The following is an 18058-nucleotide window of genomic DNA, read 5'->3' as shown; positions in this document are numbered from 1 at the left end:
TCTAAATATTATTTCCAATTAATTTTATTATTATATTCATTAATTTATGTATTAAAATAACCTTATAGATTAATATAATGAAATATTAAATAGAAATGATTTACAAACAATTCAATAAATGAAATGAATAATAATAATAATAATAAAATAATCCTATTCATTATATAAACTCTTTTTTTTATAATATCATTAAACAATATGAATATCAACATTATTAATCGTTGAAAGAATTAATATAAATAATACCAACAATATGAATATCATAGAAACAAAAGAACTTTTGATAAAAGAAATTCAGTTGAAATAATTCTACCATATTAACCAATGATTGTGTAATTATGAATCTGAATATATTTGAATTAAAAATAAAATAATTATTTTAATACATTGTTTCTTGTTTTTTTTATAAAATAATAATATGAGTCATAATAATAATATTACTTTCTTATATTGAGAAAGAAACAATTAATTTATCTTTCATTAATAAATAAAATAAAATGAGTAGAATATAATCAAAATGTATTATTCAAATATATTTAAATAATTAAATAACAAAGAAAAAAAGAGATAAAACAAATAAAATGAATAAATAAGAGAAATAATAACAAGAGATATAATAGTAATAAGAATGTTATATGATTGATGATTTCAATAAATAAAACACCATCACAAAAGAATAAAATATATAATAAATAAAGTTAATAACTACAAAATAATTACAACAAACTACTTGATTATAAAATAGAAATAAAGTTTAAATAAATAATATTAAATTGAAGAATATTAATATTTATTTTAGATAAATAAAGAAAGAACAAAAAAGAAATAAAACAACTTTTCAAAGATAAATTATTCATTAGTATTTAAATGAATTGATAATTCATTAATAAGTTTTGATATTGACAATCTTTTTGCTGAAATAGGATTCCAACAATCTGTAATGATAAGATATAACCAATCAGGTATTTGGGAGATAATTGGTAAACGATTTCCTTTAGTAACAAAATCTGCAATAGACCATGGATATTTAAATGTAGTTTTATCATAAGCTGGACCCCATTTCATAATTTCATACATTGTAATTGCAAATGAATAAATATCAGCAGGATATTTATAATGTTTTTTATCTAATACTTCTGGTGCCATATAAGCAGGAGTTCCAATACCTTTAGTAAAAGTCATATTAGTCATTAATTGATTTACATTTCTAGAAGCACCAAAATCAGTTAATTTACAATTAATAAGAACATTATCATCAATTGAAGTAACTAAAAAGTTATCAGGTTTAATATCACGATGTAAAATACCATTTGAATGAAGATATTCAATTCCTTTTGCACCATCAATAATAAATTTAATTTTTAATTTTAAAGATAAACAGTCATTTGGTTTTTTATTAATTAAGTCTTGAATACTACCATAAGGACAAAACTCATTTACCATACAAATTTTATTTGGAATAAAAACTGCTCCATAAAAATGAACAAGATATTCATTTCTAAATTTATCTAACATTGCTACTTCTTTCTCAAATTCTTTTATTTCAGTTGAATTTATTCCACTTTGTTTCATTTTTTTTATTGCGACTGTTTTTCCTCTAAATGTTCCTTTATAAACAACTCCAAATGAACCTTCTCCAATTTGTTTTTCTTCTTTTAATTCATCATAATCTAAATGACTAGTAATTTCAGTCTTAATATTTAAATTAATTTTACAATTAAATTGTTTACCTTTTTTCATATCTAAAGCAACAAGAAGAATTGATTCATTTAAAGAACAAGTACATAATGGTTTAATAAAAATTTCAAATTCAACAGCTTTTCCTTTTTTTAATGTAATTAACTGTGGGTTAGTTCTAATTTCATATTTATCTAATTGGTCTTTAGTAGAAAATTGAATTTTTAACAATTTACTTTTTTTATTTCCAATACAAATAAGATCTCTTGTTTCTTTATTAACAGGAATAAAAGGATCATCTTTTTCAAGACTAAAATCAATTTCTTTTTTATTAATTACAATACCACATTCCTCATTTAAAACGATAAAATTAATATTTGATTTTTTCATATTAAATTCACAAATAGTTGCTTCTTTAATCTTTTTTTGTTGTTGTTTTCTTATTATTAATATAATTAAGAAACAACTAAACATGAAAATAATAATAAATAGAAATATTATTATAATTGGAATACCAATTATAATAAAAAGATTTAAATGATAAATACATTCTGTTCCATCAAATGATACTTGATAATTATTTCCTAAACATTCAATACATTTATTGTTTTTACTTTTAATACATCTATTTAATAATCTAAAACTAATACATTTTCCTTCTTTTAATATATATTCTTCATCACATGAGAGACATTCAATTGAGTTAGAACATTTTGTACAATTTTCTTGACATTTATGACATTTTTTATTAAAATTATAATATCCTTCATTACAAATTTCACATCCATATTTATTCATTATTAAACAATTTAATAATGTAGAATTATGTAAACATTTAATACTTCCTTCATTTGATTCTGCCAAATAATATCCTTTTTCAAAATTACAACTTAAACAATGTTCAGGTAATTTATAACATGTTTCACATTTTTCTTGACATGAATAACAATTTTTATCTTTCCAATAATATCCATCTTTACAAATAGCACATCCTTCAGTTGGTAAAAATACTTTACATTTATCTTTTAAATCACCAACTGACATACATGTATTTGTATTTGTATTTAATGTATATCCTGTATAACATGTTGTACAATTTGTTGATGTTAAAATACATTCTTTACAATTAGAAGTACATTGTAAACATTTTCCTTTATTTAAATAAAATCCAATAGAACATCTTGAACATCCTGAAGTAGTCATTATTGTACATTCATCTATATTTGAATTATTTGAACAAATAATATTTCCAAGAGTATCATATCCAAGTTTTAATTTATTACATTTACTACATTCATTTCCTTCTTTTAAATATAAACAATTTGTTGGTGTTGTTATTTGTTGACAACTTCCATCATTAATTAATTCATATCCAAATTCACATTCAATACATTTATTCTTTGAAATTGTTGTACAATGTATTTCTCTTTTTTCTTTACATTTATTATTAATTAAAATATAATTTTCTTGACATTCTATACATCCATTTTCTCCTTTTAAACACATTTTACATTGTTTCTCTTCACATCTTTTACAATTTCCTTCTGAAATAAAATATCCATCATTACATTTACTACAAACATTATTTGTTTTATTAATACATTCATTTGTATATTCTAAACATTTCCCATTCATTTCATTATATTTTGATTGACATGTTTGACATATTCCTTTTTTATTACATTCATCACATTCTGGTAAACATGTTAAACATTTTGGTGGATTATTTATTGAATCAAAACTAAAGTGATTTTCACATACAACACATCTTCCATGTTTATTAAGTAAACAATTTGTAGTAGTAGTTGTTGTTGTAGTTCTTATTCTATCTTTCTTTTGAATGATATTCATTACTTTTGTTGGTATTGTTGTTATTGGATAATATCCCATTGGAATATATTCTGTTTTATTCCATAAATAAAATGATATTTCTGTTGTTCTTTCTAAATTTGAACATCCTATTGAATCAGAAATTGAATTAAAACATTGGACACATCCAATATTTAATTCTTCATTTTTACATTGCTCTTTATTAATAATTTGTTTACATATTCCATTTCTTAAATAATATCCTTCTTTACAATTAATACAATAACTAGAATTAATACATTTTATACAATTTGTATCACATTCTATACATTTAGATTGTTTATTTGATATTCCATTACAATTACTACATGTTTTTAAATCTTTTGATATTCCAAATCCATTATAACAATTTATACAATTTAATTTACTTATATCAAATGTTCCTGTTTCTGTATAATTACATGTTATGCAATTTGGTATTGTTGAATCACATAAACTATATGTTTGTTCACTTGATTTATATGAATTTAATGGAATTCCAATACATTTTCCTTCTTTAAGAATTGCCCCATCATTACATTTTGTACATATTAATTTATTTCCTTCATTTTGACATTGAGTACAATTACTAATACTATCACTACATTTTATACATTTATCTTCTTTTGAATAATATTCTTCTTCACAAACAGAACATGTGTTTGTTGTTGTTGAACAAATTTTACAATGTTCTTTTTCTGAACATTTTAAACATGTTGTTCCTTGTAAATAATGTCCTTCCACACATTCAGTACAGATACTTTCATTTAAACAATTTTTACAATTTGATAAAACAGCATTACATAATTCACATTTACCTTCTTTTACATAATAACTTTCGTTACATAATGTACATTTCTCTTCTGTTGATGAACATAATATACAATTATTAATATCTGAACATTGATGACATTTCTCTCCTTTTAAATAATAATTAATAGAACATTTCTCACATTTTTCTATATCTGGACATTGTCCACAATGTGCTATTTTACATGTTGAACATTCTCCATCTGAATTAACTACTCCAACATTACATTTTGTACATTTTGCTTCCATTTGATTACATTCAGTACAATTACTAATTGTATTACATTGAAAACATTCCTTTCCAAGTGGATATGTTCCATATTTACATTTTAAACATTTATTATTTAAACACATTTCACAATTTGAATTAATTGTAGTACATGAAATACATGTATTTGTTGTTGTTAAATAATGTGTTGTTTTACATCCTGTACATACAGCACTTGTTCTTGAACACGTAGTACAATTTTCATTAATATTTGAACATGGTGAACATATTTTTCCATTTGGATAATAACCTTCTTCACATTCAATTACTGTTCCATCTTGATGACATGTTTTACAATGGTCTTTTGTTGTACATGAAATACATTTCTCTTCATTTAAATAATAATTTGTTGAACATGTTGTACAATGATTAGAATCACTACAATCAATACATGAATTATTTGTTATTGTTAAACATAATTCACATTTTGTTTTTAATCCATAGTTAATTCCACATTTATTACATTCAAATGTTGTTGTTGAACAAGATACACAATTATTTATTGCTTTTGTACATAATTCACATTCAAATGAAGGTGTTAATGTATATGATGTTTCACAACTTGAACAATTTCCATTAATTGAACAATTTTGACAATGTAATGTACCTAATGTACATGGTTTACATTCATATCCATTTTGTTCTTCATCTATTATTTGTTTATAATAATCTTGACATTTATAACATACTTTCTCATTTCCAAGACATTTTGAACATCCTGGTATATCACTACATGGATTGCATTTTCCATTTGCATAATAATATCCTTCAATACATGAATAACATTTTCCTTTAGAAGTACATTCTTTACAATTAGGAATTGAATTATTACAAGAAATACAATTTCCATATTCTAAGTAATGAGTTTTTTGACATTCCAAACAATATTTTTGTGATGAAGAGCAACTTATACAATTATCAATCTTATCACAAGATTGACATGTTTTATTTGTTTCTAAATAATATCCAGATTTACAACTCAAACATATTCCTGTCTCATCACATTCCCAACAATTACTCACTTTTAAATCACATTTCTTACATGTTTCTGATTCTTTATAATCCCATATATCACATTCTAAACATTTAGTATCAGTACTTGAACATAATCCACATCCTTCAATATTACATAGTGTACATGAATTAGAAGATAATGTATAATTTTTAATACATTGTTGACAATATCCATTTCTATTACATGTTTCACAATATGGAATAGTACATACTTTACAAATATTTGTTATTTCATCTAAATAAAATCCTTCTTTACAACTTGTACAAGTAATTCCATTAGCAGAAAGACAACCAAGTTGTTGTTCATATCTAGTACAAACACCATCATTAACATAATAATTAACATAACATTTTGTACATTCTATTCCTGAATTTTCAACACAATTTTGAATCTTATGACATAATGAATTTTCAAAGTAATATCCACCTAAACATTCAGTACATGTTCTAATTGATTCTTCTGTTGTAAGAGTATTAATACATTTAGAACATCCTGTTATTGTTGTACAATTTTTACAATCACCATCTGGATAATATCCTGATCTACATGCTTGACAAATTAGTTGTCCTGTTGTTGATGTTGTAACTACAGAACAATTATCAATATATTGTTCTTTTAATACACAAATATCATTTTTTAAATAATAATTAGAAGCACATGTTGTACATTTATTTGTTGTATATCTTTCACATCGAATATCACCATGATTTATACATCTTCCATTTATTAAAACTTCAAGACATGGATTTTGATTTATTATTGGATAACATCGGTTTTCAATTAATACACGATCATCTTTACATTTCAAACAATAACTATTTGATGCTGTCTCACAATGATCAGATTTCGCATCAACACAATTATTATTACGATCAAATATATACCCTTCTTTACAATTAATACATTGAGATGAACTAACACACCCTTCTGTTCCACAATTGTCATTACATTTAACACACGTATTTCCATCAAACCAATATCCAGGTGAACATAACACACATGAAGTTGACGTTGTTGTCCAAGAACATTGAAGACATAGTGGATATTTATTTTGACAAGTTGTACAAATTCCATTTGATAAATAAGAATTTTCTAAACAAGAAAAACAAGAATTTGCATCACATAATTTACAATTTCTTGTTGAACATGAAACACATTTCTTATCTGACAAATAATAGCCATCTTGACATTTAGTACAAGTATTTGAATCAGAACAAGAAAGACAATGAGAAGAACATTCTAGTTGATTATTTATTAAATGAAAAGAGATAAAACAAAACGAAATTAAATGAAAAGAAAAGAAGTTAAAACGAAATTAAATGAAATAAAACAAACGTTTACATTCTCCACCAGAATAATAATACCCTGTATCTTCTTCACAACTCAAACATTGATGATCATTACATTGTTTACAATGTGAATATTTCTCAGGACATGTAACACATTTCCCTCCAAGTAATGTGTATTGTCCTGGTGACCCATTTGAACATTTATAACATACATTTGATGTACATTCAAGACAATTATTTCCCAAAGTAGCTGTATTTTTTAAACATGAATTACATTTCCCATTATTTGTTATATAAAACCCATCAGAACAAGATTGACATTGATTATTTGAACAGAGTAAACAGTTTGGATCAAAATTATCACATGGTTGACACATTTTTGAGTTCATTTGATTTCCACTTGGACAATCAATACATCCTCTCTCTTCATCACATTTTTTACAATCTTTTCCAAATTTTGTTGAACATTCTATTTTTTTTATCAATCTTTTTTGTTATTTATTTTTAACTAATGAACAACAAACCTTTACATTCATTATTTACTAAGTACCTTGTTCCATTACACTTAGTACATCTGTCAGATTGGAACATACAATCAAAACACGTTGAGTCACACCCTATAATTTGTTATTTATTTTATTGTTTTAAATAACATTAAATAAAACATACTTTTACAAAAACGACCATCTTTGTAACACCCAGTACTACAACTAACCATGAAAGTATGATAATAACATCCTGGGTCATGTGAAGCTAAAACCTTGAGAATACTAATTAAAAGCAATGACAAAACCATTGTTTATATTAAATATATTTTAGAGTTTAAGTCAAAAGTATTTGACAATTTTAATTTATTATTAACTTCTCTTAATTTTCTTATGAATTTTATTTGGGAAACAGAGCTAATTCTTTTTTTTTTAACACATCTCATTGAATTAAAAAAAGGAGATTCGAAGGTGGCACCTCAGAGGCACTACACAAAACTCTAATATGTCCATGCTTCGAATCCCCTAGTTATCGTCTGGTTATGATGTGCTTTAGTGAGATAACATACCACCAAATACTAGTTGGTTATTTTTTTTATTATGACTGATTATTATGGAGGCATTATAAATAATGACTATTATTTATAAGGATTATTATTTATTTTGATATGAGACTATTTAATTATTATGGTGGTAGTATTATTATTAATTAGGACGTAACATATTTATCAACGATAGATTTGAGCTGAGTACATGGTGTGTTATCAAGAAAAAGGGTTCTTTAATTGGTGTTGATGATAAAGAAGATAGGCCATAGTCTCATAGTGGTTATGGATATATTCTTCTAATAATAACACATAAACAATGAAGAGTTTTAATACTCATTTAATTCAAGGTATAAATCAAACAGCAACTTAAATGAGGAACCATTTAACTCGCGGGTGTTTGAAAAAACATTATTTCATATGAAATAAAGCATGTTGAAGAAACTGGTTTTTGCTCACTTCTCAACATGATGAAAACCTAAATATAGGTAATTCATAATTGATTCCTTTATGTCTCATTGTATTAAAAAAAGAAACTTATTTTTATTTTGATGTTTTTTATTTTTTTTTCTTTTTGACTTATTTTATATTTCATAAATGTAAATATTATGTTGATTTATATTTCATCGAGAAGAATCGAAATTGATAATTATTGAAATATCGTTAATTTAAAGGTATAAAATTTTTAGGTAGTTTAAATGTTTTGAATCTTCTAGTTTGTTGTTTAACTCTCTTTCTTTGTTTTTAATAATAAAAATATCTTTTAATGTCCAATAACATCTTTTCTTTTTAAAATTGAAACTGATAATCAAAAAACTTATCAAATTGTTTCAATAAGTATCAAAATATTATAATATACTTAAAAAAAACAATATTCAATGAGATATATTTATTTGAATAAAACTATTCAATGATAAAAAGTTTTAATTTCTTAATTGTTCTGTTTTTTTCAATTGTTTTAAAAACTCCATTATTTCAAAACAAATACATTTATTTAAAAATAAACGAAATGATATATCTTTAGTAAAAAATAGAAATGAAAGTCTTGTAGTTCAAAGTAAATTAGTTTAAAAGTAAACAAAAGAAATGTACTACCTTTATTCTTATTCAACAATTGTACAACACAAAAAAGGAAAAGATAAAACAAAATTAATACATCATAATTAAAAATTAGTTAATATCAAAACAAATAAGACTCTAAGTAATTTATAAGATTTTTCATTAATTTATTTTTACTACTTCCTTCAAAGATTATTGACTTTATGAATAAAACAAAAACAATGAACTATTTGAAGCTATCAAGAAGAAGAAGTGTAGTTGTAAAAAGAAAAACAAATAGTTATAATACAAAAATAAATAAAAACGTTAATTACCAAAAAGATTTTAATACAACAAAAACAAAAAAATAGAATCAACAATTCAATAAAAAGAGTTTCTAATAATTATCTGAATGAAATAACTTAAATTAAATATTTATTTGTATCTTTATCATAATAAACAAAAAAAAAACAAAAGAACAATTGTACTTTAATCATTTTTCTTTATTATTTAATATTTCATTAGAGTATTTATATTGTTTGTTCTCATTTAAATAATTATTTAAACATTCTATTCTTTATAAAAACTTTATGTTCCAAAATAATTTAAATAAAGAAGTTAATTAAAATGATGTATAAAAGAGAATAAAACCTTCAAATAAAATAAGATAACTAAAAAAAACATATAAATTTCTTTGAAATTTAAATTCCACTGTTTCATTTATTTTTATTTAATTAATTTGTGTTTTTTATTACATAAATAATAATTAAAATAAATTAAAATAAATTAAAATAAATTAAAATAAATTAAAATAAATTAAAATAATAAACAAAATTTAATTTATTAAAATGGTTTATGTTTAAACTTATTTAATGTGTAATTCAATCGATCAATAATTTTCTCATCCCCAGTTGATAATATTTGTTTATATTTTTCAACAAATGTACTTGAAGATACCATTTTTTGAATTTGTTCATTTTCTGTAATAAAAGAACAAATAAAACAAATAATTTTAAATAATACTTTAGAACCAACAGGAAGTGTTGATATTTGATTTTTTAATACATTCATAATTACATCGTTTTGATAAATAGCACGTTGTCCAATAGGATTATTTTGAACAATAGATTGTAAAACCCACCAAACAGTAAAAAGAATATCTTCGTTTTTTATTTCTAAAAGAAGTTTACCTAATTCATATTGACCATTCATTTTAATAAAATCATTTGCATTATCAATACTTTCTACCAATTCTTCAAGATTATTTAATTCAACTTTAAGTTGCTCTTCACTTATTTCTGTCTTTTCACCTTTAGATTTTTGAGTTAAATACTTATCACTCTTCTCTAAGATTGAATACATTAGTTTAGCATCACTCTCAATTGAGTCCATGACCTTTTTTAACCATTCCATATCTTCTTTTGATGCTTTGGGTCTATTATCCTCTCCTTTAAACCCATATGAAAGACAAAAATTTAATAATCCATCATTCATATTTTCAAATTCAACTTTTTTCGACGTTGATTCATTCCATATTTTTCTATCATGTTGGTTATCGTGTGAGTCAGACATTTAATGATTCATTTTAGTTGGTGGGTAGTATTTAAGTAAATAGGTATTGACGTTAGTGACGTATTTGTACAAAGAAGGTACGTAAGTGCCACGTTTATTTAATTATGAATAACACAAATCAATTCTTTTTGTTATTTCATATGATTCTTTTTTTAGTTTATACTAAATATAAATGAATCATGAAATAGAAGTATTTTTAGAAATCTATTTACACTTAAACCATGCAACAAGAAAATAGCAACTGTATAATTGTTACTCCTGAATATAACATGGAAAGTATTTTAGAAAGACTAAATATAATTGAAAAAACACTTTCCACCTTACCAAAAACAATTGAGGATATTATTTCCTCTTGTTTGAACAAATATGATTATGCCTGAAGATTATGCTAGCCCTATGAAAAGGTTATCTCAAATGATTAATGAAAAGGAATTATCTCAAAAATCTTCAAATGAAAAGAAAGGCATTAAAGAAGAAGAATATCGTCTGAAACAAAATAAAGAAGAAATTAAAAGAAATTGTCTTTCTTTAAGTTCAACTCTTGACGTTGGAATTGAAAAAATAAAAATTTGGAGGAGTTATCAACTGATATAACTGATTCAACAAAACAAGGAAATATTCCTCCAAATTCTGAATTAGTAACTAAACCAATAATTATTTGGGAAACTCTTCCACAAAAATCTCAAACAGTTATTGTTCAAGAAGACTTTGTTATTGTTTATAATGAAAACAAAGGTCTTATTCGAGCAAATGATGAAGAAGTTGTTTTTAATATTTGTAATTGCAATGTTAATGATTTAAATGTGACTGATTCTGGTTCAATCCTTGTAGCTACTGATGAAGAACTATTTCTTATTAATAAAGGAGAAGTTGATAAAGTTATTAGATCATTTACTTCTGCATGTGAATTTAATAAACAAATCGTAACTGCACTAAATAGAGATTGAATTATAAAGTTAATGGCAAAGATGTTCTAATTAAAAATTTAACATCAAAAATTCAATTAGAAATACCAACTAAAATCAGATCAAGTAAATCCTATTTATTTGTTCAAGACATTGGAACAATCATTATTACTGTTTTTAACACTTCATTTAAAACAATTAAAGCTATTAACAGTAAAAATGTTGGTGACTTTTGTGTTATTAATGACAGTCAATTTGCAATACCCACTTCTAAATCAATTAAAATCATAAGATTCATTGAACATACACTAACTATAAATACAAAATACCACTTAAAATGAACCACCAACCAATTTTCTTGAAAAGAGTCGAGTTTGTAAGAAATTTACATGAGCCATGTATTGTTGGGCTTTCTCAAGATATGATAACAACCTATAAAATACCAATTGATTTAATTTTAACAATACAACAAATAACTTTTTTTAGGTTTAAAATTTTTTCATTGTTTTGTTTTTATGTTTCTCTTTTTTTCCTTATTCTTTAGAAATAATTTGTGATTTTTTGTTATTTATCTCTTATTTTTATTGTTTTTAACATTTTCTCTTCTTCTCATAGATTTTTTAATTCTTTTAAAATTTTCATCTCATTATTTTGTATATTGTTCGTTCTACATTATTTTGAATTGGTTGTGTTATTATTTTTATACGTTATTTTTATATTGAAAGTAAAATGAATTTGAATATTATCATTAATAAATTAAATTTGATATAATTCGTATTATAAACATTTGAAAATAATAAGAAATAAATAAGTGAAGTATATATTCAAATGAAAAATAATATAAATATAAATAAAATAGAATAAAATGATTATTATTAGCTTTTTATTTTATTTAAATGTCATTGTATTATCATATTAATATTATTTTTAGTTGTGTTTTAATGAGGTGATATATTTATTTATAATAGAAATAATAATAATAGGAGTAATAGAATAATAAAATTCAATTAAATATATTTTTATTTGTCATTTATATGTTTCTTTCAATAAAGAAACTTATGAACTGTTGTATTTTTATAAATAAATAAAATAATAATATGTTTTATATTAATTAAATACAATAATAATACAAGAAATGAATGGAAACAACAACTAAAAAGCAAATAATAGAAAAAAGAAGATAAAAATATAAAAGAATAAAAAGAAAGTAAAAAGGAGAATGTGATGATGAAAGAATAAAAAGAAAGTAGAAGATGATAAAAAGAAAGAAGATAAAGAGTAATAAAATAAATGAGATGATAAAAGATGAAAAGAATGTTGAAATATTTGGTGGATTTTATTGAAAAATAGAAATATGAAATAAAAATGTTTAATTTAATCGTGTAAATTATTTAATGTTGTTTTATTGATGAAAATATTTTATTTTTATGTTTATTATTTATTTGTATAATTTCATTATGATATTTATTATATTTCAATCATAATTGTTATATGATTATTATAAAATATAATATGTAATAAAATATAAAATATAAAAGATATGAATAAAAGATATAGAATGAATATAGAAAAAGAAAAGAATAAAAGATAAAAAATAAAAAATAAAAAATAAAAAAAGAAAAGATAATAAAAGATATAATAATAAAATCAAAATATAAAAATAAAAACAATATAAATCAAATTAGAATAAATATAAATCGAAAGTATATATAAATGATAATAATATAAAAGATGAATAAACAAATAAACAAATATATCTAAATAAAAAAGAATATAAAAAAGAATATAAAAAAGAAAATATAAAGAATATAAATATAAAAATAATAAAATAAGAAGAATATAATAATATATAGATAAATAGATTATATAAATAATATAATAAAAGAAATAAATATATAAAAATAAAATACATAAATAACATAATAACATAATAATAAAAGAATAAAAGAATAGAAATAAATATGAAACATCAAAACATCTATTTCATTAATATTTCATACAAAATAAATACAAATAATTATAAAAGATAAACATAACTATTTACAAATTCTATATTTATCATTCTTTTTTTTATTTTTATTTTATTTTTTATTTTATTTTTATTTTATTTTTATTTTATTTTTATTTTAGGAGTAAAATATAATAAAAGGAATATTCTATTGATGTAAAATATTTTACATCTTTTTTCTTTTTTTTGTAAATTATTTAGATGCATTATTTCTTTGCTTATTTGAGGTTCTGTTGTTTGATATAAAATGTTTGTAAAAATAATCAAAAAACTTGTATTTCTTCACTTTCATAAGAGTTATCAGTTATTTGAATTAATACATAAATTCATTTCATTCAGCGCTTCTTTTTATATTCAATTTGTATTTGAATATGGAAATATGTCATTTGTCTAAATTATTGAACATCTTCACTATGTCATAGTCTATATTTAAATTGATATATATATATATATATATATCACCAATAATACTATTCTTCTTCTACTTGGTTATTCTGAAAATTTATTAATGAAAATAAATGGTTATAAAAATATCAAAATAATTCCATCATAATTAAATTATTATATAATACTTCATTGATTCTCCAATTTGATTTGGTTCCACAATCATACATTCTCCTGAACTTTTTACTTCTTTTTCTCAATTTATTTGCATATTAGCATCACACCATTTTAACTATTAATATTAATAACAACTTCACTTTGTAACATTATTTCTTTTGTTTTCTGTTAAAACATTCGATTCATATCATTCATTTCTTCTAAACTCCATAATCTACAATTCAGTATTCCAATAGTACATAAAGTTAATTAACCTTGGCTCTTTACTATCAATAATAACAGAAATTAATATTCATAGTCCTAATGAAATACTACTTTGTTCTTCAATGTGTTGAATTGATTTTAAATATTTAGTATTATCATTATTATATAATTATGTCATTTCATTGACAACATCATTATTAATATCCCCATTATTTAATATTTATGTATTAATAACAATTCTTTGTTTTGTATAATCCCACAATTTCTAACACCTTTCCTATTTCAATCTATAAACACTTTTTGTTGGTATAATTTTCTTTTAAAACATATCCTTATTGATAATTGGTATTCTTTACTACATCTAAATGAATAAGAAATTTTCTTTATGTGTATCTTCAGTATTAATAGTCAATGCATTGTTATGAAATTCAATAAATAATAATTATATCGTTTCTGGAAATTCGATCAAATGTGATTCAACTTTATAATCATGAATTAGTGTATCAGGAATGTCATTGGTAAAATCTTCTCACTTTCTGTTCCACAAAATCTATACTTCATTTATGTTTTCCTTAAATTCTAAATGAAAAAAATCATTTTCACAATATGTAATAATACTAACTCAACATAAATAATGTTTGTATTAAATGTTTCATTGAAATCAACATATCATTGTGATTGTATAAAATCATGTCTTCTTTCAGATGGAGTGTATTTTTGTGTTGATATCGGGAATTGCATTTTTATTGAAAAAATGTTTGTTTGTTAAAAATTGCATCAAGAAAGTAAAGAAAGAAATTAGTTCAAAATTGTTAAGAAGAGAAAGATGATTTTTAACATAATCTCAAATAATAATAAAATAATAATAAAATAATAATACTTTATTATAAAAGAAAAGTAAATATAATGTTAATGAGAAAGTCATGTTTATGTTTAATCATAGAACGTCAAGAAATAACACTAATAAATGAATATTTGATATATTGTCATTGTGACATTATCTATTATTGTATTTTTATTATCTAATTTAATACGATTCACGCCATTTGATATTAAGCAGAAATTATAATCACCCTATGAAAGAACAAGTGGTATAAATCAATTTGAACATCCTACTTATGTTGATTCATTATTTAATATGACAAGATTTAATATTCTGGAGAATGTGGAAAAGTATTTAAATAAAAAGCTAATAACAAACATGATTTGTTATTATTTGCATCTCCTTTCGATGATGCACAACGATGGGGGTAAAATGAAAGAATCAAATCAACACATTATGGCATTGGCTGAGTCAGTTCTTCCAAGAGCAAAAAATTATTATTACTTCTTGGAGGTGCACCAACACCAACATTTAAAGAAGAAATAAATACATATGGAATAGAAGTAGTAAAAGTAAGGTATGAATTACCAGTAGCAACAGCAGTTGTTCAAAGAATTTTTGCAGAGAAGATTTTTCTTGAGAGAACAAACATATACGACAGAGTTATTATTGCAGACTTTAGAGATGTACTTATTTTTAATGATGCATTTGCCACATTTTCTACCAATGACCTGATATTATTGATGGAATGTTTATCGTTCAATTCAACTGAACTTTGTGTAACATTAAATGAAAAAACAAATAAGAAATGAATGAGTGAAGCATATAGTGAAGAATTAAGTAAGAAATTTGCAGAAAATAATGATATTTTAATGAATGGAGGATTATTTCTTGGTGGAATAGATAAAATAATAGAACTTCTAACAATTTAAATTAATAATTTAAATAAAAACAAAGATGTTATGAGGACAAGACCAAGCCACATTAAATTATATTCATCTAATTGGACAACTAAATCATTTAAATAGTACTAAAGATTATTGCACTCAAAGAATGTGTTTTGCAGAAAGTTTTACTGGGTATTACGATAAAACAATGAAACGAATAACAACAAAACCAACAGGATGTTCTCCAATTATCAGACATAAGTTAGTATTTTCAGAACCTCGTTTTAAATATCCACCTAATATTAATTAATATTTTATTTTTATATTTAATTTTCTTATTTCTTCTTCTTTATTTCTTTCTTTTATTTGATGTTTTATATAATATTTTCTATTCATATCTTCTAATGTTTTCTATTCGTATATTCATATTCTCATTAGTATATCTTCATTCTTAATTCATTCATTACTTATTATTTTTATATCATAGTCATCTCATTTAAGATGTAAAATATTTTACATCAATAGAATATTCCTTTTATTATATTTTACTCCTAAAATAAAAATAAAATAAAAATAAAATAAAAATAAAATAAAAAATAAAATAAAAATAAAAAAAAGAATGATAAATATAGAATTTGTAAATAGTTATGTTTATCTTTTATAATTATTTGTATTTATTTTGTATGAAATATTAATGAAATAGATGTTTTGATGTTTCATATTTATTTCTATTCTTTTATTCTTTTATTATTATGTTATTATGTTATTTATGTATTTTATTTTTATATATTTATTTCTTTTATTATATTATTTATATAATCTATTTATCTATATATTATTATATTCTTCTTATTTTATTATTTTTATATTTATATTCTTTATATTTTCTTTTTTATATTCTTTTTTATATTCTTTTTTATTTAGATATATTTGTTTATTTGTTTATTCATCTTTTATATTATTATCATTTATATATACTTTCGATTTATATTTATTCTAATTTGATTTATATTGTTTTTATTTTTATATTTTGATTTTATTATTATATCTTTTATTATCTTTTCTTTTTTTATTTTTTATTTTTTATTTTTTATCTTTTATTCTTTTCTTTTTCTATATTCATTCTATATCTTTTATTCATATCTTTTATATTTTATATTTTATTACATATTATATTTTATAATAATCATATAACAATTATGATTGAAATATAATAAATATCATAATGAAATTATACAAATAAATAATAAACATAAAAATAAAATATTTTCATCAATAAAACAACATTAAATAATTTACACGATTAAATTAAACATTTTTATTTCATATTTCTATTTTTCAATAAAATCCACCAAATATTTCAACATTCTTTTCATCTTTTATCATCTCATTTATTTTATTACTCTTTATCTTCTTTCTTTTTATCATCTTCTACTTTCTTTTTATTCTTTCATCATCACATTCTCCTTTTTACTTTCTTTTTATTCTTTTATATTTTTATCTTCTTTTTTCTATTATTTGCTTTTTAGTTGTTGTTTCCATTCATTTCTTGTATTATTATTTATCAAAATTATCTTTCTTCATTTCTTCTTTCTTTTTTTTTGTTCATTTCTTTTCGATTTTATTAGTTCATTCGTATTGTATATTTGTTTTATATTTCATTTTTATATTAACAAAATATATGTTTTATTGATTTGTATTGAACAAATTATTAAATAGAATTCAATACTTTCATTGTTAATTATTCATTCTTTATTAAGAAATGTTGTCAATGTTTAATACATTAAATTAATATGATGAATGAATAGTAATGATATTGTTTATTTGATTTTAAAACGAATAATAAATGAATATGAAATAATAAATGAAATAAAATAATGATGATAATGAATTGATAATGAAATAGAATAATCTAACATTAAACAAATCGAATAAAGAATAAATTGAATATATTATTAATGTACATTTTGTTATTTGTTATTTTAATTATTAAATAATAATACATTATTACTCAAGAATATTTAAGTGATTTTTATTTTACAATTTCATTTTCATTTTATTTAATAAATGAAATATAAATAATAAATAAATAAATGAATAATGATGGAATAGATGAAATAATA

At 21.6% G+C, this 18058-nt stretch overlaps 3 protein-coding genes across 3 annotated transcripts, besides 47 other annotated features; 1 reads left to right on the top strand and 2 right to left on the bottom strand.

Annotated features, from left to right (window-relative positions):
* Nucleotides 1-54: part of a microsatellite that runs on past the window's edge.
* Nucleotides 55-126: 72 nt separating this feature from the next.
* Nucleotides 127-152: a microsatellite.
* Nucleotides 153-347: 195 nt separating this feature from the next.
* Nucleotides 348-420: a sequence feature (AT_rich).
* Nucleotides 421-485: 65 nt separating this feature from the next.
* Nucleotides 486-628: a microsatellite.
* A 47-nt stretch (nt 629-675) lies between these two features.
* Nucleotides 676-808: a sequence feature (AT_rich).
* A 41-nt stretch (nt 809-849) lies between these two features.
* Nucleotides 850-7703, bottom strand: EDI_102000 (protein serine/threonine kinase, putative; the record flags this gene model as incomplete). The annotated part of the gene is made up of 4 exons (XM_001734936.1): nt 850-6857; nt 6954-7376; nt 7432-7524; nt 7577-7703. 4 exons carry the CDS (start codon nt 7701-7703, stop codon nt 850-852), a joined length of 6651 nt encoding a protein of 2216 aa, XP_001734988.1.
* Nucleotides 1345-1372: a sequence feature (AT_rich).
* Nucleotides 1534-1582: a microsatellite.
* Nucleotides 1694-1724: a sequence feature (AT_rich).
* Nucleotides 2153-2185: a sequence feature (AT_rich).
* Nucleotides 2418-2440: a sequence feature (AT_rich).
* Nucleotides 3117-3143: a sequence feature (AT_rich).
* Nucleotides 6875-6948: a microsatellite.
* Nucleotides 7526-7571: a sequence feature (AT_rich).
* A 150-nt stretch (nt 7704-7853) lies between the features above and the next one.
* Nucleotides 7854-8447: a repeat region.
* Nucleotides 8448-8458: 11 nt separating this feature from the next.
* Nucleotides 8459-8547: a sequence feature (AT_rich).
* Nucleotides 8548-9397: 850 nt separating this feature from the next.
* Nucleotides 9398-9446: a sequence feature (AT_rich).
* A 247-nt stretch (nt 9447-9693) lies between these two features.
* Nucleotides 9694-9742: a sequence feature (AT_rich).
* Nucleotides 9743-9800: a microsatellite.
* Nucleotides 9801-9818: 18 nt separating this feature from the next.
* On the bottom strand, nt 9819-10547 carry EDI_101990 (protein folding regulator, putative; the record flags this gene model as incomplete). The annotated part of the gene is made up of 1 exon (XM_001734935.1): nt 9819-10547. One exon carries the CDS (start codon nt 10545-10547, stop codon nt 9819-9821), a length of 729 nt encoding a protein of 242 aa, XP_001734987.1.
* A 366-nt stretch (nt 10548-10913) lies between these two features.
* Nucleotides 10914-11494, top strand: EDI_101980 (uncharacterized protein; the record flags this gene model as incomplete). Its single annotated transcript, XM_001734934.1, has 2 exons — nt 10914-11124; nt 11187-11494. 2 exons carry the CDS (start codon nt 10914-10916, stop codon nt 11492-11494), a joined length of 519 nt encoding a protein of 172 aa, XP_001734986.1.
* Nucleotides 11495-11946: 452 nt separating this feature from the next.
* Nucleotides 11947-12083: a microsatellite.
* A 60-nt stretch (nt 12084-12143) lies between these two features.
* Nucleotides 12144-12225: a sequence feature (AT_rich).
* A 17-nt stretch (nt 12226-12242) lies between these two features.
* Nucleotides 12243-12321: a microsatellite.
* Nucleotides 12322-12332: 11 nt separating this feature from the next.
* Nucleotides 12333-12382: a sequence feature (AT_rich).
* A 31-nt stretch (nt 12383-12413) lies between these two features.
* Nucleotides 12414-12452: a microsatellite.
* Nucleotides 12453-12521: 69 nt separating this feature from the next.
* Nucleotides 12522-12581: a sequence feature (AT_rich).
* A 26-nt stretch (nt 12582-12607) lies between these two features.
* Nucleotides 12608-12767: a microsatellite.
* Nucleotides 12768-12869: 102 nt separating this feature from the next.
* Nucleotides 12870-12943: a microsatellite.
* A 25-nt stretch (nt 12944-12968) lies between these two features.
* Nucleotides 12969-13122: a microsatellite.
* A 48-nt stretch (nt 13123-13170) lies between these two features.
* Nucleotides 13171-13352: a microsatellite.
* Nucleotides 13353-13415: a sequence feature (AT_rich).
* Nucleotides 13416-13504: 89 nt separating this feature from the next.
* Nucleotides 13505-13580: a microsatellite.
* A 317-nt stretch (nt 13581-13897) lies between these two features.
* Nucleotides 13898-13919: a microsatellite.
* Nucleotides 13920-13957: 38 nt separating this feature from the next.
* Nucleotides 13958-14031: a sequence feature (AT_rich).
* A 329-nt stretch (nt 14032-14360) lies between these two features.
* Nucleotides 14361-14398: a sequence feature (AT_rich).
* Nucleotides 14399-15072: 674 nt separating this feature from the next.
* Nucleotides 15073-15104: a microsatellite.
* Nucleotides 15105-15973: 869 nt separating this feature from the next.
* Nucleotides 15974-16000: a sequence feature (AT_rich).
* Nucleotides 16001-16247: 247 nt separating this feature from the next.
* Nucleotides 16248-16415: a microsatellite.
* Nucleotides 16416-16488: 73 nt separating this feature from the next.
* Nucleotides 16489-16564: a microsatellite.
* An 89-nt stretch (nt 16565-16653) lies between these two features.
* Nucleotides 16654-16716: a sequence feature (AT_rich).
* Nucleotides 16717-16898: a microsatellite.
* Nucleotides 16899-16946: 48 nt separating this feature from the next.
* Nucleotides 16947-17100: a microsatellite.
* A 25-nt stretch (nt 17101-17125) lies between these two features.
* Nucleotides 17126-17199: a microsatellite.
* Nucleotides 17200-17301: 102 nt separating this feature from the next.
* Nucleotides 17302-17461: a microsatellite.
* Nucleotides 17371-17551: a microsatellite.
* Nucleotides 17552-17576: 25 nt separating this feature from the next.
* Nucleotides 17577-17626: a sequence feature (AT_rich).
* Nucleotides 17627-17779: 153 nt separating this feature from the next.
* Nucleotides 17780-17883: a microsatellite.
* Nucleotides 17884-17945: a sequence feature (AT_rich).
* Nucleotides 17946-17997: 52 nt separating this feature from the next.
* Nucleotides 17998-18058: part of a microsatellite that runs on past the window's edge.

The sequence above is a fragment of the Entamoeba dispar genome, genomic scaffold (genome assembly GCF_000209125.1).
Source record: "Entamoeba dispar SAW760 scf_1105229458811 genomic scaffold, whole genome shotgun sequence".
Classification (NCBI taxonomy): domain Eukaryota; phylum Evosea; order Mastigamoebida; family Endamoebidae; genus Entamoeba; species Entamoeba dispar.
Note: the sequence above shows the minus strand (reverse complement) of the source record. Positions and strands in the feature narration are given on the sequence as shown.